The sequence below is a fragment of the Mobula birostris genome, chromosome 12, assembly GCF_030028105.1.
Source record: "Mobula birostris isolate sMobBir1 chromosome 12, sMobBir1.hap1, whole genome shotgun sequence".
Classification (NCBI taxonomy): domain Eukaryota; kingdom Metazoa; phylum Chordata; class Chondrichthyes; order Myliobatiformes; family Myliobatidae; genus Mobula; species Mobula birostris.
This window is the reverse complement of record NC_092381.1, coordinates 103030023-103051083: the sequence shown is the minus strand read 5'-3', so window position 1 is coordinate 103051083 and position 21061 is coordinate 103030023. Positions and strand designations below refer to the sequence as shown.

General features: G+C 43.8%; 1 protein-coding gene across 1 annotated transcript in view; it reads left to right on the top strand.

The window, feature by feature from the left end:
* ercc2 (excision repair cross-complementation group 2) overlaps nucleotides 1-21061 on the top strand; it is a 79536-nt gene that overhangs the window by 25381 nt on the left and 33094 nt on the right. The window contains exons 8-15 of the mRNA XM_072274407.1: nucleotides 849-972; nucleotides 3080-3176; nucleotides 6534-6667; nucleotides 8334-8502; nucleotides 12947-13065; nucleotides 14680-14749; nucleotides 15619-15688; nucleotides 18146-18247. Of these exons, the coding sequence (XP_072130508.1) occupies nucleotides 849-972; nucleotides 3080-3176; nucleotides 6534-6667; nucleotides 8334-8502; nucleotides 12947-13065; nucleotides 14680-14749; nucleotides 15619-15688; nucleotides 18146-18247 (885 nt within the window). The remainder of the gene's footprint in view (nucleotides 1-848; nucleotides 973-3079; nucleotides 3177-6533; nucleotides 6668-8333; nucleotides 8503-12946; nucleotides 13066-14679; nucleotides 14750-15618; nucleotides 15689-18145; nucleotides 18248-21061) is intronic.

The following is a 21061-nucleotide window of genomic DNA, read 5'->3' as shown; positions in this document are numbered from 1 at the left end:
GGGGTAATTCAGGACCCCATCACACTGTACAACCCTGAGATACATTTTCTTGTGGGCATACTTAATAAATTCAAAGAATAATAACCATAACAGAATCAATGAAAGACTGCACCAACTTGGGTGATCAACCAGAATGCAGAAGACAACAAACTGTACAAATATGAAAACAAAGAAATAATAATGATTAGTAAATAAGCAATAAATATGGAGAGTATGAGATGAAGAGTCCTTGAAAGTGAGTCCATTGGTTATGGGAACATTTCAGTGTTGGGGTGAGTGAAGTTATTCCCTTTGGTTCAAGAGCCCGATGGTTAAGGGGTAGTAACTGTTCCTGAACCTGGTGGTGTGAGTACCTTCTTTCTGATGGAAGCAGCAAGAAGAAAGCATGACCTGGGCAGTGGGGCTCCCTGATGATGGATGCTGCTTTCCTGTGACAACATTTTGTGTAGATTATGGGGAGGCCTTTCCCAGTGATGGACTGGGCTGAATCCACTACTTCTTGTCGGATTTTCTACTCAAGGGCATTGGTTTTTTCCATACCAGACTGTGATGCAGCCGGTCATTATGCTCTCCACCACACATCTATAGAAGTTTGTTAAAAGTTTTAGATGTCATGCTGAATCTCCACAAACCCCTAAAGAAATAGAAGCGCTGTTGTGCTTTCTTAGTAATTGCACTTAATGTGCTGGACCGAGGGCCGGTCCTCTGAAATAATAACATCGAGGAATTTAAACTTTAAACATCTGGTCGTTCACCTGAGGTGCTGTTTGAGATGATGGAATTAATCTGTCAACTTCCCTTCCTGTTTCTACATCACTAATACATCTGCTCTGTGACCCTCATGTCAGATCCTGCACGCAAACATAATTGTCTACAGCTACCACTACCTGCTGGATCCCAAGATCGCAGACATGGTTTCCAAGGAGCTGTCACGGAAATCGGTAGTGGTGTTCGATGAAGCTCACAACATTGGTATGTGGCAGTTCTAGGATCATCTCCGAAATATATTAACCAATACAGCATCAAAAGTCGAGCTGCTGCAGGAACCCAGCGAGCCAAGTGAGGGGGAGCTGACGGACAACATTTTGGGTCAAGGCCCTTTTATCATCTATACACTTCCCTCCACAGGTGCTGCCTGAGCCGCTGAGTTCCTAAAGCAACTCGTTTATTTTTTCCAGGTGTACACCATCTATTGTGTCTCTGTGTAAGTTTACTTTATATAAGATTACATTTTGTAAAGGCAACATTCTGGAACACACGTTTATCACCTGCCAGCCAGCCTCCTACCCCTCCTCTCACCTTTTCACTTTGGTACCTCCCCCCTCCCTTCTCAGTTCTGATGAAGGGTCTTGGCCTTTATTTCTATAGATGCTGCCTGACCTGCGGAGTTCCTCCAGTATTTTGTGTGTGTTGCTTTGGATTTCTAGCACCTGCAGACTTTCTTGTGTTTATGATATTTAGTGTATTCCTGAATGGTGCCTTTTCCAGTTTGTACTCAGCATCAGAATCAGAGGTATAGGGACAGCAACTTCATTCATTATGTGCTGCGTCATATAATATGGGTGATGATGGTCTAGACTATGATTGTTCTTGGCAAATTTTTCTACAGAAGTGGTTTGCCATTATCTTCTTCTGGGCAGTTTCTTTATAAGATGGGTGACCCCCCCCCCCCCCCAACCCCAGTCATTATCTATAATCTTCAGAGATGGCGTCAGTGGTCACGTTACCAGGACTTGTGACATGCACCAGCTGCTCATACGACCATCCACCACCTGCTCCCATGGATTCACATGACCCTGAACGGAGGGAGGGTGGTGGTGGCTGAGCAGGTGCTACACCTTGCCCAAAGGTGATCTGTAGGCTAGCGGAGGGAAGAAGCACCTTATGCCTCCTTTGGTAGAGACTTGTTTCCACCCCGCCACCCTGGAACAGGAACCAGGCCAATGAATTTTGGACTAAAGCTGCCTTCTTCTGTAGCAGATCATATGCCTCAAAGGCCCAAATTCAGAAGTATTCTCAGTGTCCCTCACCTTGCCTGAGTAAGGTGGATTATCTGAGGTACTTTTCCAGTGTGGAGTTGGATTCTTGTTTGAAGTGGCCTCTCGCTGGCAACAAATAAGGAAGAGAGCAGCCCCTGAGGTGAGATTCCAGTCCTCGAGCTGGACTATCCATCCTCTGATTTTCTCATTCTCCTTAATCTTTGATTTACCTCCAAATTTAAAGACGAAAGTCCTAAGCAGCACACACAAAGTGCTGGAGGAACTCTGTAGGTCAAGGCAGCATCTATGGGGGAAAAAAGTAAACAGTCGACGTTTCTGACAAAGACCCTTAATCAAGGCTAAGAGGTTAGGGGAGGAGGTGCCTGAATTGAAAGGTGGGGGGAGGGAAAGGAGGCTAGCTGGAAGATGATAGGTAAAGCCAGGTGGATGGGAAAGGTCAAGGGCTGGAGAGGAAGGAATCTGATAGGAGAGTGGACAGTAGGAGAAAGGGAAGGAGGAGGGGACCCAACGGGAAGTAATAGGCAGGTGAAAAGGGGTAAAAGGTCAGAATGGAGAATAAAGGAAGAGGATGGGGCGAAATTTTGTTCACCAGAAGGAGAAATTGATATTCATGACATCAGGTTGAAGGGTACCCAGATGGAATATAAGGTGTTGCTCCTCCACTCTCAGGGTGGCCTCAACTTGGCAGAAGAGGATTGACACATCAGAATGGGAATGGGAATCAGAATTAAAATGTTTGGCCATGAGGATATCCCGCTTACAGCAGGTGGTGCAGAGATGCTCAATGAAGCGGTCTCCCAATTTACAACAGGTCTCACTGATGTAGGGGAGGTCGCATTGGGAGCACCAGACACGATAGATGACTCCAGCAAATTTACAAGTGAAGTGCTGGCTCACCTGGAAGGGCTGTTTGGTGCTCTGAATGCAGGTGAGGGAGGAGGTGAATGGCCAGGTGTACCACTTTGGCTGCTTCCAGGGTGAAGTGTCAGAAGGGAGATTATGGAGAGAGACAAATGGACAAGGGAGTAAAGGAAAATTCCAATACTTTTTAACATGCTCTTTGTCTGTTCCCTTAACAGATAACGTGTGCATCGATTCAATGAGTGTCAATATTTCCCGCCGCACTTTGGATCAATGTCAGAACAACATTGAAACGCTGCAAAGGACCATTCAGCAGTGAGTCACTAATCCCACTTTTAAATCAACTTCTTCCTATCTTCTCATCCTGGCTGAGGCAGCCTGTGCTATAGAGAAAAAATCAGCCAACTACAGATGTGGCTGGTCTACGCAGCTTACTGCCCATTACACCACTGGTGTTTGGGGCAGCATTGAAGGTCCTCCATCTCTGGCAGTGTTCAGGGCTTCCTTTGTCATGACAGTAGCTTCCTCTGTCATGACAGTAGCTTCCTCTCAGTTGCCGCTACTGTCAGTCACGCAAATCCCGATGGAGACTCAGGAGTACCATCACATTCAGATGTAGAGGATTCTTCTTTGCTGTTTCTGTAAAAGTTTTGTCTTACCAGTCAGGGTTGTTAGCCCTAAGGAGAACTACCAAAACTGGTGGACCACTCTTAGTCTGCCCTCTGTCCCTTCATCGGTTTGGCACGGGTGACCCTACTAAGAGCCTTGACCCCAGCCAACATGGCTCTTCAGGTTATCGAGGCACGCAAGCCTCCAAACCCAATGACAAGGTGGTGGTCCTATTGGAGGAGTCTAGGTAAAGCTGTTGCTATTATCCCAGTTGGATTCAACCGCAGCTAGGTCCTGGCATTAGGCACCATATAACAAGGGAGTGTCGGGAAACAGTGCTGAGAAGTTAACGAGGGCAAACGGCACAGGGTCTGGGGCAAAGCTGAAATATAGGATCAGTGTAAAATATGAGAATGTGGAAGTGCTCTGTAGGGAGCGCTGAAGTGAGTTGTAGATACTTATATGAGGTGAAGCTAGCTCAGCACAAGAAAGGGCAAATGCTACAAAACTGAAAACCACTAAACATATCTTTACCTCCTCTTCCCTCCACTGTCCACAGGTTTCGTTCCCTCCGTTTCCGTTGTCCATTCGTCCCTCCCCACTAATCTCCCTCCCACCACTTATTCCTGCAAGCGGCAAAGTGCTACACCTGCCCACTCACCTCCATTCAGGGCCCCAAACAGTCCTTCCAGGTGAGGCAGCACTTCACCTGCAAATCTGCTGGGGTCGTCTCTTCTGTCCATTACTACTGATGCAACTTCTTGAGACCCAACGTAAATTGGGGGACTGCTTTATCGAGCCCCTCTGCTTCATCCGCCACAAGCTGGACATCCCAGTGGCTAAAGATTTTAATTCCAATTTCTATTCCCATTCTGACATGTTGGTCCATGGCCGCCTCTTGTGCCAAGAAGAGGCCACCCTCAGGGTGAAGGAGCAACACCTGCTGTCTGAATAGCCTCCACCCTGATGGCCATGAATATTGATTTTTCCTTCCAGTAAACTAATTTCCTCCCCCTCCCCTCTTCCTGTATTCCGAATTCTGACCTTTCACTTATTCCCACATGCCTATTACTTCCCCCTGGGTCCCCTCCTCCTCCCCTTTCTCATATGGTCCACTCTCCTCTTTCATCAGATTCCTTTTTCTCCAGCCCTTGTCCTTTCCCACCCATCTGGCTTCACTCATCACCTTCCAGCTAGCCTTCATCCCCTCCCCACCTTCTTATTTTGGTATCTTTCCCCTTCCTTCTCAGTGCTGAATAAGTGTCTCAGCCTGAAACGTCAACTGTTTATTCATTTCCATAGAATTTGCCTGACCTGCCGAGTTTCTAGGGCACTTACTGTGTTTTGTTTTGGATTCCTAGCATCTGTAGACTTAACTTGTGTTTAGAATGTTATACTGATTGGGAAACAAAGTAAAATATAGTATAGATATGGTTAGGACAGGAAAGCACTAATCCTGTAAGGATTATCAAGAGTTTCGACCAGAAAAGTGGACAGTTCCTGTCCTCACACAGCTGATGCTCAGCCCCCACACAAAACACGGGAGGAACTCCGCAGGCCAGGCCGTACCTATGGGAAAAGAGTAAACAGTCGACGTATCGGGCCGAGACCCTTCATCAGGACTTTGCTGCTCAGCCTTCCAAATTCCCGCAGCAGATTGTTGCTCCTTCTAATGAGTAGCCGAATATCCTCACCCAAGACATGAAGGTAGGGTTAAACAAAATGTCACAATGCAACAGCTGGTTGAGCCACTGCCTTGCAGCACCAGAGATCTGGATTCTATCCTGACCTCGGATGCTCACTGTGTGGAGTTTGTTCATTCTCCCTGGAACTACGTAGATTTCCTCCAGGCGTCCTGGCTTCCTCCCTCATTCCAAAGATAAGATGGATTTGCAAGTGAGTGATCAAATCACAGAGGAACTGATGACAATGTGGAGAGCATAAAAAAAGAGATATTTTTGTTGCTCTTTTGGGCGTCTTTGGATTGAGACAGCCTGCAGTTAAAGTAAATTTTATTATCTAAGTATACATATGACACCATATACAACCCCGAGATTCATTTTCCTGTGGACACAGTCAGCAAATCTGTGAAACAGCAACTATAACAGGACCATAATTTTGGTTTTAGGTGTCAATTGAGTTGGGACTTCAGGAGTTGCTCTATAGATTTCAGAGCTTAAAATAAAAGTTCAAAGTATATTTTATTACCAGAGGTATGTCAGCACATATAACCCTGAGATTCACTTTTCTGCGATCATACTCAGCAAATCTATAGAATCGTAACTATAAAAGGATCAATGAAAGATCAACCAGGGTGCAGAAAACGACAAACTCTGTAAATATAAATAAATAGCAATAAATAACAAGAACATGAAATAACAAGATAGAGTCCTTAAAGTGAGATAATTGGTTGTGGGATTATCTCAAAGGATAGGCAAGTGAGTGTCATTGTCCCTTTTGTTCAAGAGCCTGATGGTTGAGGGGAAGTATCTTTTCGTGAACCTGGTGGTGTGAGTCCCGAGGCCCTTGAATCATCCACCTGATGGCAGCAGCGAGAAAAGGGCACAAAGACTGAGCTGAACTGAATATGCCTGGATTCCTTTGATTTTGTCTTTTATATTCTGTGTTTTTAGCTCGGTTTTTTTTGGGTGTCGGTTGTGCAATTTTTTTTTGCACATGGGGTGCAGTAGGGGTTTGATGTTTTACTTTGGATGAATTCCATGGGTTTTCTTTGTTTCATGGCTGTCTGTGGGAAAGACAAATCCTGTTGTATACTGCATACATACTTTGATAATAAATGGTCTTTGAATGTTAGGTTAGTGTAAATGGATAGTGGATGAGTCAGTGCAGACTCGGTGGACCCAAAGGCCTGTGTCATGCTGAATGATTCCAATTTTCACAAGGTGTAGCTTACAGTCAGAGTGTGTTATTCAAATCAAGGCATTCTCTACATGTTTGTCTTGAGATGATTAAATATGGAGTTGGCCTTTCCCCATGCATTTGACAATTCTGTAGCACTGAATTTTGATATTCGTCCGGAACAACTGTGATTTTTCTTTCCAGCTTAAAGGAAACAGATGCTGCCAAGCTGAAGGAAGAATACCGGCAGTTGGTGGAGGGTCTGAAGGAAGCTCATGTTGCCAGGGAAACGGATGTCTATTTAGCCAATCCAGTATTACCAGATGAAATACTACAAGGTGCAGTGGGAGCTACTTTCACTTGCTGTGCATACTTGGTTAAAGTGCAATTTGTTTACCTGAAAGCATTATCTGGGAGATGTTTACCTGAGAGCATTATCTGGGAGATGTTTACTTGAGACCGTTATCTGGGAGATGTTTACCTGAGACCGTTACCTGGGGGCAGCACAGTAGCATAGTAGTTAACACAATGTCTCACAATACAGGTGACCCAGGTTCAATTCCTGTCACTGCCTGTAAGGAGTTTGTATATTCTCCCTGTGACCTCGTAGGTTTCTTCCAGGTCCTCCCACAGTGCAAAGATGTCCACATTGGTATGTTAATTGGTCATTGTAAATTGTCCCGTGATTAGGCTAGCATTAAATTGAAGGATTACTGGGCAGCGTGGCTCTAAGGGCCTACTTTGCACTGTATTTCAACAAATATATTTACTCGAGAGCATTATCTAGAAGGTGTTTATCTAAAACCATCACAACCTTCCTATCAACCCCATCCCAACTCCTGTACCCTGCCCTTGAAAAGGTTCTGATTTTTGCCCTGGCATCTCTCAAGCTAAGCACTCTGATTGAGGGAAGATCCTGAAAGACATTGAACATCTTTCAGGGGCACCAAGCTTCTGGTTCCACCATCCAATTGTGCCAAGAGTTGATCCACTACCTTGGAGGATCTCTCCAGCTGTTGATTTAGTCTTTGTATGGAAACTTAGCTGGCGCCTTTGTCAGAGTCACTGAGTAGTGCTAATGGTCTATTTCTGAGATATCAACTATAGGTCTCCTTATACAAGGACAAATATTCTTGAGCTTGAGGGATTGCAGAATGTTCCCTAGGGTGATAGGTTTATTTTTTGAAGAGAAATTCAATGTACTCTCATGAATTCAGAAAAATGAGCAACCATCTGATTGAACCTTTGCTTGGGGAGGAGTTGGGTGGGGTGTTTAAATCAGGGACCTCCGTCTTATGGAATCAGCAATGATCTGAGTGAAGCTCCAAAACGTTTACAGACCTTTGCTCAGGGTAGTCTAGATCACCGACCATCATTTCAAGGGAAGGGGGAAGGGATGGTTACTCAGAACAGATGAGAAGAAATTTCTTCACCTGTGAATGTTTGAAATTGTTTACCCTGGAGATTCTGTCACTGAGTAGATTCAGGACAAAGACCAATAGATTTTTAGATGTTCAGGGAGTTGAAGGAAATGAATTTAGCCAGAAAGTCGTTATGAAGGAGAAGATCTGCCAAGATCTGGTTGAATGGAGGAGCAGGCATGAGGGGCCAGAGGATCAACATCTGCTTCTCTTTCTCCTGATGCTGTGACCTTCTGTCACCCATTACTGGGTTCACACACAACCCCCCTCCCCCCTCTCCCTCCTGTATGCTAGAACCTCAGCCCCACCACTGCACCATCTCCTCTCCTCTACCTACCCTCTATGCCCCCCTTTCTCACTTCCTAGTATTTCCCCCTGATCCTTGCCCTCCTCCCACTCTCTATCTGTCTTCTCATTTTCTCTCCCTTCCCACATAACTCTCCAGTAGCCCCTCCTCTCAGTGTTTTGTGTTTTACCTGTCCCACCCCTCAGAAGTCTTGGCAACTCTTTGTTGAAAGTGTGAGTATTGATATCAGGGAGGATGTGTTTAACTGATCAAGTGTTTCTATTTCTTTGGCTCCAGAGGCTGTCCCGGGTAGTATCCGCACTGCCGAGCATTTTGTTGGGTTTATGAAGCGGTTTTTGGAGTATCTAAAGTCTCGCCTGAGGGTACACCACGTGGTGGCAGAGAATCCTTCCTCATTCTTGAAGGACGTCTTTGACAAAGTCTGCATTGAAAGAAAACCCCTCAGGTACAAGAATTGTGGAGTAACCAGACCGCACTCTCCCCTTTCTCCTCCTGTGCTGTCCAGATCTGCTCCTCAGCTGAAGCAAAGGCCCACTCGTTCAGAAACCAGGTCACAGGGAGAACATACGAACTCCTTACAGGCTGCGGCGGGACATGAATCTGGGTCACCTGCTTTGTAAAGCGTTGTGCTAACCCCTATGCTAATGGCTCATACATAGGGTGTGAGCACTGTGAACGAGACCAGCCATCACTGTTTGCTGCAGGTAGAGGCTAACTAGAAGTATTTTGGTACTTCTGGAGAAAGTGGGATGTTGCTGAGTGCTGTACCCCTCAATACACTATAGAAACAATCCAAATTAGATACATCACGGCTTGGTACAGCAGCTGCTCTGCCCGCAACGGCAGTCGGCGTTTTGGGGCAAGACCCTTCTTCAGGACTACGAAGGAAGGGGAAATAAGCCAGAATTTAAAGGTTGGAGGAAAGGAAAGGGGCTAGCTGAAGGTGATAGGTGACGTCGGGTAGGTGAGAAAGGCCAAGGGTTGGAGAATCGGATAGTAGAGGCAAAAGGGAAGGGGAGGTGGTCCAGGGGGAAGTGATATGCAGTTGAGGAGAAGAGGTAAATTGCCAGAGTGGGGAACAGAAGAAGGGGGGAGGGTAAGGGAAAATAAAGCTGATCAAATTGCTGCCAGGTCTCATTCATATTAGGAGGCTGAACTGAAAACTGGAATTGGCTTATTGTCATATATACTGAGGTATGGTGAAAAGCTTGTCTTGCATACTGTTCATACAGATCAATTCATTACACAGCACATTGAGCTAGAACAAAGTAAAACAATAAGAATACAGAATAAAGTGTAACAGCTGCAGAGAAAGTGCAGTGCAAACGACAATAAGGTGCAAGATCATAACAACTCAATTCAAGATTAATTGCCATTTAACCATAAGGACCCCCATCACCCAGGTCATGCCCTCTTCTCATTGCTACCATCAGGAGGGAGGTACAGGAGTCTGAAGGCACACACTCAACAAATCAGGAACAGTTTCTTCCCCTCTGCCAAACGATTTCTGAATGAGCAATGAACCCATGAACACTACCTCACTACTTTTTTATTTCTATTTTGCACTGCTTATTTAATTTAATTTAATTATTTTATATATACATATTTACTGTAATTCACAGGTTGTTTTCAATTATTATGTACTGCTGCTGCAAAGACAACAAATTTCTCAATGTATGCCAGCGATATTAAAACCTGATTCTGGTTCTGACATGAATACCCACGAATACAGCCAATTGAGACAGCGTTACTCTGGGGCCGAGACACAAGACACAATACCAACAGTCACACACAGCACAAAGCACACATAGCACATACAAGACAGCAAGCATATAAAGGTATTAGTAAGATAGAGCCACACAAAAAATATACTTTATAGTCCAGACCCAAGATATATTGAGAGATCAAAAGACCATCTTATTGTACTTGGGAACTATCCAATCTCACAACAGCAGGATTGAAGCTGTCCTTGATCCTGGTGGAATGTGCTTTCAGGCTTTTGTATATTCTGCATGATGGGAGACGGGAGAAGAGAGAATGTCTGGGGTGCGTGGGTCTTTGATTATGCTTGTTTCTCTACTGAGGTAGCAAGAAGTGTAGACAGAGTCCATGAAGGGGATACAGGTTTCCGTGACAGGCTAAGCTGTGTTCACACCTCTGCAGTTTCTTGCGATCACATGCAGAGTAATTGAGTAATCAGGAGTTTGAGATTGGTATGTCACCAAAGACACTTGCAGATTTCTACAGATGTATTGTGGAGAGCATTCTAACTGGCTGCTTCGCTGTCTGGTATGGGGGGGGGGCGGGTGGTGGCTACTGCACAGGATTGAAATAAGCTGCGGAGAGAAGTAAATTTTATCAGCTCCATCAAGAACACTAGCCTCCGTAGTATGCAGGGCATCTTGATTAGTCAGGGTATGAAAGGATATGGGGAAAAGGCAGGAGATTGGGGCTGAGAGGGAAAATGGAGCAGCCGTGAGAAACTGGTGGAGCAAACTCAATGGGACAAGTGGCCTAATTCTCCTATACCTTATGGTCTTCAAGAAGCAAAGCCTCATATATATTTACTGTAATTCACGCTAGTTTTCTCTATTATTACGTATTGGCATGTACTGCTGCTGCAAGGACAATAAATTTCATGTCAGATGCCAGTGATATTAAACCTGATTCTGATTCCAATTTTGAATCTGATTGCCATACCAAGCTGTTATCGATCTAGATGGTGCATCGATAAAAGCTGGTAAGGGTTGACATGGTCGTACCAAATTTCTTTAGCCTCCTGTAGAAGCAGGGATGTTGGTGAGCTTTCTTGGCCCTGAGGTCTGCATGGAAGGAGCAGGCTGTCTGGCCCCTTGCAGCCCCTCAATGTTATAATGAATCTTTTACCTCCTCCAATTTCTTGCACTGACTCCATGTCACTAGGTTCTTATAATATACAGAAAATATCAACCTTTTTTCCTTGTATGTTCTAAGTTAGTCTGGAAAGTTTTCCTTTCCTAGAGTTATAGAAGAGTACAGCACAGAAACAAGCCCTTTGGGCTATATAGTCTGTGCTGAGCCATCCCATCGACCCGCACCGGGACCATAGCCCTCCATATTTTCTTCAAGGGAAAATCTTGCCTGACTTATTTGTTGAAATTATTTGAAGAAGTAACAAAGAAGATAGACAAGAGAGAATCGGTTGATGTTTTGTACTTGGATTTTCAGAAGGCCTTTGACAAGATGCCACACATGAGGCTGTTTACCGTGGTATTACAGGAAATATTCTAGCATGGATAAAGCAGTGGCTGATTGACAGGAAGCAAAGAGTGGGAGTAAAAAGCATGTTTTCTGACTGGCTGCTGGTGACTAGTGGTGTTCCACAGGGGTCTGTGATTCTCTACGTTATATGTCCATAATTCGGATGATGGAAGTGATGGCTTTGTGGCCAAATTGCAGACAATATGAAGACAGGTGGAGGGGCAGTTAGTGTTGAGAAAGTAGAGAGGCTACAGAAGGACTTAGACAGATTAAGAGAATGTGCAAAGAAATGGCAGATGGAATACAGTGTCGGTAAATGTATGATAATGCACTTTAGTAGAAGAAATGAAAGGTTTGACTACTTTTAAAATGGAGAGAAAATATAAAAAATTATGGTGCCAAGGGACTTGAGAGCCCTTGTGCAGGATTCCCTGAAGGTTAATTTGCAGATTGAGTCTGTGGTGAGGAAGGCAAATGCACTGGTAGCATTCCCTTCGATAGGACTAAAATATAAAAGCAAGGATGTAATGTTGAAACTTATTAAAGCACTGGTGAGGCCTCATTGGATATTATTGTGAGCAGGTTTGGGCCCCTTAGAAAGGATTGGAGAGGGTTCAAAGGAGGTTCACAAAAATGATTCCAGGATTGAATGGCTTGTCATATGAAGAGCATTTGATGGCTCTGGGCCTGTATTCACTAGAATTCAGAAGATGAGGGATGACCTGATTGATAGCTATTGAATGGTGAAAGGCCTTGATAGAGTGGATATGGAGAGGATGTTTCCTATGGTGGGAGAGTCCTAGACCACAGGACACAGCCTCAGAATAAAAGGGTATCCTTTTAGATCAGAGATGAGGAGGAATTTCTTTAGCTAGAGAGTGGTTAATCTGTGGAATTCTTTGCCACAGGCAGTTGCAGAGGCTAAGCCTTTATGTATATTTAAGGCAGAGGTTCATAGATTGTTGATTGGTCAGGACGTGAAGGGATATGAGAGAAGGCAGGAGATTGAGGCTGAGAAGAAAATTGGATCAACCATGATGAAATGGTGGAGTAGACTTGATGGGCCAAATGGCCTCATTCTGTTCCTATATCTTATGGTCCTACCCCTACCATCCATGTATCAATCCAAACTTCTCTTAAACAATGAAATCGAGCTCGCATGTATCACTTAATCTTGACAGCTCATTCCACACTCTCACAACCTTCTGAATGAAGAAGTTTCACCTCATGTTTCCCTTAAACTTTTTTCCTTTCACCTTTAACCCATGGCCTCCAGTTGTAGTCCCACCCAACCTCAGTGGAAAAAGCCTACTTGTATTTACCCGATCTATAGCCCTCATAATTTTGTATACTTCTATTAACTTTCCTCTCAGTCTTCTACATTCCAAGGAATAAAGACCTAACCTATTCAATCTTTCCTTATAATTCAGATCTTCCAGACCTGGCAACATCCTCTAAAGACTAAACTCCCATGAGTGGAGAATTCCAAAAAAAACCACAGGGGGAGAAATTTCTTCTCATCTTTGTTCTGAAGAGCCATGGTTCCCTGCAGGAAATTGGGGAATCTTCTGTTGAGGGTCCTGGGTCAGCCTCATCGGGTTTCTGTGGTTCTGCTACTGCTCTAATGTTCCTTTTTCCCTTGCTTTCAGGTTTTGTGCTGAGCGATTACGGTCACTGCTACGGACATTGGAAATTGCAGACCTCACTGACTTTTCAGCCATCACGCTTGTCTCTAACTTTGCTACATTGGTCAGCACCTACACCAAAGGTAGTAGCAATTTGTTAGAAATCCTGATAGCCTTGTGACTTACACAATGGGAAGCTGTTGGAATCACCGCTAAGGAATGGAATTTTTCTCCGGAATCCTAGACAGTGGTCCTCCCTCCGGAGGCAGTACAGTAGCATCTCAGGGAAAGTGGGTGTTTCCATGCATGGGCCACACACACAAAGCTAAAGAGATGTGACTGGGCTTGTTGGCCCACAGCTTCTCGTTATAGGAAAGTACAGCACAGAAACAGGCCCTTTGACCCATCTAGTCTGTGCCGAACCATTTAAACTGCCTACTCCCATCCACCTGCACCAGGACCATAGCTCTCCATATCCCTGCCATCCATGTACCTGCACCAAACTTCTCTTAAATGTTGAAATCAAGCTCGCATGCACAACTTGCACTGGCAGCTCATTCCACACTCTCATGACCCTCTGAGTGAAGAAGTTTCCCCTCATGTTCCCCTTAAACTCTTCACCTTTCACCCTTAACCCATGACCTCTTGTTGTCCTGCCGAACTTCAGTAGAAAAAGTCTTCTTGCATTTACCCTATCTGTACCCCTCATATTTCCGTATACCTCTATCAAATCTCTTCTTAATCTTCTACATTTCAAGGAATAAGGTCCTAACCTGTTTAATCTTTCCTTATAACTCAGGTTCTCCAGTCCTGGCAACATTTTTGTAAATTTTCTCTGTACTCTTTCAACCTTATTTACATCTTTCCTGAAGTTTGGTGGCTAAAACTGCACACCATACTCCAAATTAGGCCTCACTAATGTTTTATAAAACAACTTAACATCCCATTTCCTGTACTCAATACTTTGATTTATGAAAGTCACAGCTTAGTTAATCTATGGCTGTGTAGTTTCAGTACTGATGTTTCAATCCTGTCAAATGTCAGATGGAGGGCAATAACCATTCATCTGGGATTACACAGCTCTCAGCATCTCCACTGCCCAGCTCAATGGAGATTTCAATAGCTTCCTAATTTACCAAAGGGAGACGATCATAGGGGTCTTCCTACCACCCACTGGGGACATTTATCAGGAGCGCTACATACACGGGGTCTTAGTATTATCAAGGATCACACCCTTCCATCCCGCATCCTCTTTGACATTCTACCATCAGGCAGGAAACTCCAATGCATAAACACAAGAACGGTCAGGATGTGAAACAGCTTCTTCCCTCAGGCCATTAGGCTTCGGAACTCTCTGTCGCATTGCATTTGAAGTGTCACCAGATAATTTGTACTGTACCCATCAATATTTAATTTATGCACTTCACTTTGTTGAGCTATGCGTAATGCATTTGTAGATCTAACTCTTAATCTCCTAAATTATTGTGTGTTATGTGTACTACTGTGCTTTACATCTTGGTCAGGAGAAGCATTGTCTCTTTTGGTGGTATACATGTATATAGTTAAATGACAATAAACTTGACATGACTTGATTTGGAAGAACTTGGAACCAGGGTAACTGTTTAAAAATAAGGGAATGCTCACTCTGGATGAGACGAGTGTTGAGACTGTCATCCTCAGGGAGTGGTGGCGATTGATGCTGCGGTGTTGGCGGAGCTTGGCATTCAGTTTCACAGTGTTTCTATTTATTGCCCAAGGTTTTACCATCATTATGGAACCCTTTGATGATAGAACTCCAACTGTTATTAATCCAATCCTTCACTTCAGGTAGGTCTGAGTCTACATTGATCATCTGCGGAGATTTAGGCGTTGTTATGTGGTGATGAAGTTGAAGGTTTATTCAGGTATTTATGGATGTGAAAGCCTCAGCCAAAAAAAAATGATTACCCTGCCCTAAATGACAGGCAATTCCAAATGGCAGTCAAGAGTTAGGATGTGGGGGTATTAGTTTGAATATTAGGGTATTAGCATGGGGGCAGTGGGAAATTGTCCATCTTGTGTTTCTGGAGATTCAGTGTCACTCGATCCTGCCACTTTAATCTGCCCCTCCCCTTCATTAACCTGGTCCAACAATTAACTTTAATGGGACCTTCCTCCTCACAACTGCCTTGGGGTTTGTGGCAGTGATGGGGTGATTGCAGATCATAGGTTTGGGGCTCTGTGTGGTTTGTTTTATGTGGACCCAGCTTGGGTTTAACATTCTGGTTCCTTCTTGCCTTCTTGCTATCTAGGCTTTTTTATTAGCGTATCGTGACCAGGGATAATGAAAAGCGTGTCATAAATATTTCATTGTACCTTCCGATAGCATTCAAAAGGATGACACTGTTTCAGGAAGCTATCTCTCGACTACCTTCTCAAGGGCAGTGGTGATGGTAATAAATGCCAGTGACATTCACATCCTGAAATATTTATAAATAGACTGATAAAAGTATGAGTGTCTCCCATTGCCGCAACTAGGAGCACCAATTTGATTTTATGACCTTTACGCCATATAAAGCAGTGCATTAATCTGTCTGGTGGTGGTTGTATGATCTGTTGAATGAGAAGTAATACCATCTTGAAAACTACAAATAAACTTTAATCTTATCTGGAATAAACCTCTTTAAGATTCTCTGCTTTTAAAATCTCTGTCTCAGCTGCATGGACCCATCCATCGCCATAAAGCCAGTCTTTGAAAGGTTTCAGTCAGTGATTATCACCTCAGGGGTGAGTTTCACAATTTATTTATATAATCAAACTGTAGTTTTGAAGCTAAAAACCTGTTTATGTTTCTACTTTGTGTTACTCATTCTTTCATTAAGCATGCTTTGTGCATAATGTTTGTCAGATTAAGTTATGATCAACTTCACTGCTGTGTGCTACTTCCTATGGTGTTAACTCCATACTTCCCACTGCTTTCACTCCTGCCAATACCATACTGGTATATACAGATCACAATGTACTAGGATGGGCTGGAATTTTCTTGGACAATGCTGTTCTCACTTCTGCCAATACCAGACTTGTATATACAGGTCACAATCTACTCAGGGTGGGCAGGATTAATCTGTAATAATGCTGCTAGGTGTTTTAAATAACAGCCCAGAAACAAACTATTCAGCCTTTTGCAACAATATGCTGGCACTCACTCACATCTGCTCCTCTACCATCTCTCTTATGTGCCTAATGGGACTAATTAAGTCTACTTGCAAGCATATATGTTGCAGAACTTCTGGTGCAACTCCCTGAGGGATCAATACCCCAGTACATAACCTCAGATTTTCATCCCAACCTACCAAATACTGCAAGCCCTGGATTGAGTGGACATGGCGAGGATTGAGTGGTCATTAGAGGGGGAGTCTAAGACGAGAGGGCACAGCCTCAGAATAAAGGAGTATTCCTTTAAAACTCAGATGAGGAGTCAGCTAGAAGGTATTGAATTCTGTTGCCACATAGGGCTGTGGAGGCTAAGTCATTCAGTGTATCAAAGGCAGAGATTGATGGATTCTTGATTGGTCTATTGGGAGAAGATAGGAGAATAGGTTTAATTAAAATAAAAAATAAATCAGCCATGATTGAATAGTGCAGCAGAGTCCATGGGCTGAATGGCCTAATGATGCTTTGATATGGATGACGGAATTGATGGTGTTGTGGCTAAGCTTGCAGACAATACCAGAATAGGTGGAGGGGCAGGATGTTCTGACAATGTAGAGAAGCTATAGAAGGACTTAGGCAGATTAGGAGAATGGGCAAAGAAATAGCAGATGGAATAGAGTGTCAGGAAGTGTATGATCATGCATTTGAATAAATAAAAGTATAGACAGTTTTCTAAATGGAGAAAAAAATCCAAAAATCTGAGATGCAAAGGGACTTGGGAATTCTCATATAGGATTCCCTGAAGGTTAACTTGTAGTCTGAGTCAGTGGTGAGGAAGGCACATGTAATGTTTGCATTCATTGCAAGAGGACTAGAATATAAAAGCAAGAATGTAATATTGAGACTTTATAAAACACTGGTGAGGCCTCACTTGGAGTATTGTAAGCAGTTTTGGGCCCCTTATCTATGAAAGGATGTGCTGACAATGGAGAGAGTTCAAAGGAGGTTCACAGAAGTGATTCCTGGATTGAAAGGTTTATCATATGAGGAGCATTTAATGGCTCTGGGCCTGTACTCACTGGAATTCAGAGGAATGAGGGGGATCTCATTGTAACCTTTGGAACGTTGAAAGGTCTAGACAGTAAATGTGGCAAGTATGTTTCCCAGGATGGGAGAGTCTAGGACAAGAGAGCACAGCCTCAGGATAGAGGAGTGCGCTTTCAGAACAGAGATGCGGAGAAATTTCTGTAGCCAAAGGGTGGGGAATTTGTGGAATTTGTTGCCACATGCAGCTGTAGAGGCTTGGTCATTGGATGTATTTAAGGCAGAGATTGATAGGTTCTCGATTGGACATGGCATCAAAGGTTATGGGGAGAAGGCTGGGAACTGGGGTTGTGGAGAAGATAGAAAAAAGGATCAGCCATGATTGAATGGCGGAACGGAGTTGATGGGCCAGATGGCCTAATTCTGCTCTTATGTCTTAAGGACCTCATTGAAACCGAACAAATGTTGAATGGAATCGATAGAGAGGATGTGGAGAGGATGTTTCCTATGATGGGAGTGTCTAAGACCTGAGGACACAGCCTCAGAATAGCGGGGCATCCCTTTAGAATAAAGATGAGGAGGAATTTCTTTAGGCACAGAGTAGTGAATCTGTGGAATTCATTGCTACAGGCGGCTATGAAGGCCAAGTCATTGGGTATATTTAAGGCAGAAGGTGATGATTCTTGATTGGTCAGGGCATGAAGGAACACGTGGAGAAGGCAGGAGATCAGGAAAATGGATCAGCCATGGTGAAATGGCAGAACAGACTCGATGGGCTGAATGGACTTATCCTGCTCCTATATTTTATGGTCTACAATTGAGTTGGTCCTTTCAGAGCATTTTCCTGTCACGTTCACCGTCCAGCTCTGGATTATTTAATCTGACAATTGCACATGAGAAGCCAATCCCAATATTCTAGTTGCGCTGTCATTCTCAGAATCACTGTCTACCACACCTCCTCCTATTAACTGGCGCAGATCCCAGCTCCCTGAGATTTTCTTCTATTCTGTAGTAATGCCATTTGTTTTTTCATTGTGTCTTTGCCAGACCTTGTCCCCCCTGGACATGTATCCAAAAATCCTCGATTTCCGGCCGGTCATTCTGGCAACGTTTACGATGACCTTGGCAAGGACCTGCCTGTGCCCCATGGTAAGTATAGCTAAACTGGAGTGTTGTGAAGCACTTAGTGAACTGGTTTGCACTGATTACAAGAGCTGGACTGATTTTCTTCCTCTTTGTCAGACTTTTCTGCTGACAGCTACATTATTATTTCGTTATCTCACTATTTCCCAAACACTTTACATATCAGAATGCTGTTTGCTGATGACACCACTCTTGTGGACTGATCAAAGGTGGTGATGAATATACAGGAGGGAGATTGAAAACTTGGCTGAGTGCTGTCATAACAACAACCTCTCACTCGATGTCAGCAAGATCAAGGAACTGATTAGACTTCAGGAGATGAGTTTGTCCTCATTAGAGATAGAGAGGGTTAGCAACTTTAAATTACTGGGTGTTACTATTGCAGAGGATCTGTCAAAGGTTCAAAGGTATGTTTATTATCTAAATATGTGTGCAGTGTACTCTGAATTTCATCTTCTCCAGATAGCCACAAAACAAAGAAAACAATGGAAGTCGTTCAAAGAGAAACAGCAAACCCACACCCCCGCACAAAAAAGAATGGCAACATTATCATCAAATCCCCACCAACACCCTCCCCCACACAAAAAACGAGGAAAACAGGCAAAAAAACACAATATAAAAACCATAAGACTGCAGAAGTCCACAGTCCATAGTTCAAATCTATAAACGCAGAACCTCGGTAACATCCTCCGACATCATCGAAAGGGACAGATACCACTTGAACGCAGAGGCCTACCCTCCAGGCAGAGTGACAAGCCACAGAGTCTTTCTCCGGGAGCAGATGATCCCACCAGTAATCAAAAGCCAGGCACTGAACCTTCGCTCATCTTCCACTTTGATGCTTCGAGTCAAACATCAGCTTGCTCCCCTTCTTGAAGTTTCTTTGCCTCAATGCCTCAAGCTTCCTGGAACCTTCTCAGACATATCAAAGAGCTGGATCACACAATTTATCTTCCAACTGCAAGTTGCAGGTTCCAACAGTTCCAGAAACACATTTAAGATGAAAACAGACATAAAAGAGATGAAATAAACAGTTTTGTGATCTATGTAGAAGATGTTGACCGTTGTATGCAGGCGCTGCCTTGATCGTGCATGTAAATACAATCACAAAGAAAACACAGCAGCGCCTCTACTTCCTTTAGAAGTCTGCAGAGATTCACAAAAAATATCACAGACTTCTCTAGATGTGTAGTCGAGAGTGTATTGACTGGCTGCATCGTGGCCTGCTATTGGAACACCAATATCTTTGAGCGGAAAATCCTACAAAAGATAATGGATTCATCCCAGTACATCATGGGTAAAGTCCTCCCAGCCATTGAGCAGATCTATATGAAATGCAGTTGTAGGAAAGTAGCATCCATCATCAGAGATCCTCACCACCCAGGTCATGCTCTTTTCTCGCTGCTGCCATCAAGTAGAAGGTACGAGAGCTTAAAGATTCGCACCACCAGGTTCAGGAACAGTTACTATCCCTCAACCATCAGGCTCTTGAATATAGGGATAACCACACTCACTTGCCCATCCTTTGAGATAATCCCACAACTAATGATCTCACTTTAAGGACTCTACCACGAGGAAATCTGCAGATGCTGGAATTTCAAGCAACACACATAAAAGTTGCTGGTGAACACAGCAGGCCAGGCACCATCTCTAGGAAAAGGTACAGTCGACATCTCGGGCCGAGACCCTTTGTCAGTCTGTGGCAAAGAATTCCACAGATTCACCACTCTCTGGTGAAAGAAATTCCTCCCCTTCTCTGTTCTAAAAGGACGCCCCTCTATTCTGAGGCTGTGTATTTCAGCCTTAGACTCTCCCACATCCTTCCCACATCCACTCTACCAAGGCCTTTCACCTTTACATAGGTTTCAATGAGGTCACACTTCATTCTTTTGAATACTAGTTAACACAGGCCCAGAGCCATCAATGCTCTTCATATGACAAGCCATTCAATCCTGGAATCATTTTTGTGCACCACCTTTGAACTGTCAACTGTTTCAGCACATCCTTTCTAAGATAAGATGCCCCAGACTGCTCAAAATACTCCGTGAGGCCTCACTAGTGCTTTATAAAGTCTCAACATTATATCTTTGCTTTTATGTTCTAGTCCTCTTGAAAGGATTGCTAACAGTGCATTTGCCGCCTTCACCACAGACTCAATATGCATATTAGGGAACTCTGCACAAGGACTCACTCCCAAGTCCCTTTGCACCTCAGTTTTTGTATTTTCTCTCCATTTAGAAAATAGTTAACCCTTTAATTTCTTCCACCAAAGTGCGTGACCATACACTTCCTGACACTGTATCCCACCTACCACTTTTTTGCCCATTCTCCTAATCCGTCTATGTCCTTCTGTAGCCTCTCTACTTTCTCAAAGCTATTTGCCCCTCCACCTATTTCAAAGTTTCAAAGGTACATTTAATGTCAGAGAAACGTATACAATATACATCCTGAAATTCTTTTTCTTTGCAAACATCCATGAAAACAGAGGAGTGCCCCCAACGAATGAATGACAGTTAAATGTTAGAATCCCAAAGCCCGCCCAACTCCCCCCTCCCATGCGTAAGCAACAGCAAAGCAACAATCCCCCCCTCCTCCACCAGCAAAACAAAAGCATCGCACCCACCACCGAGCACTCAAGCGTTGTGGCAATATAGACGCAGATTTGCAATACCCCAAAGACTATTTGTTCATCCGGCAATTCGACATACTGTAGTCTGTCTCTGTCTCTCTCTCTATCTCTATCTCTCTTTCTATCTCTCTCTCTATCTCTCTTTCTATCTCTCTCTATCGCTATCTCTCTCTCTATCTCTCTCTCTCTCT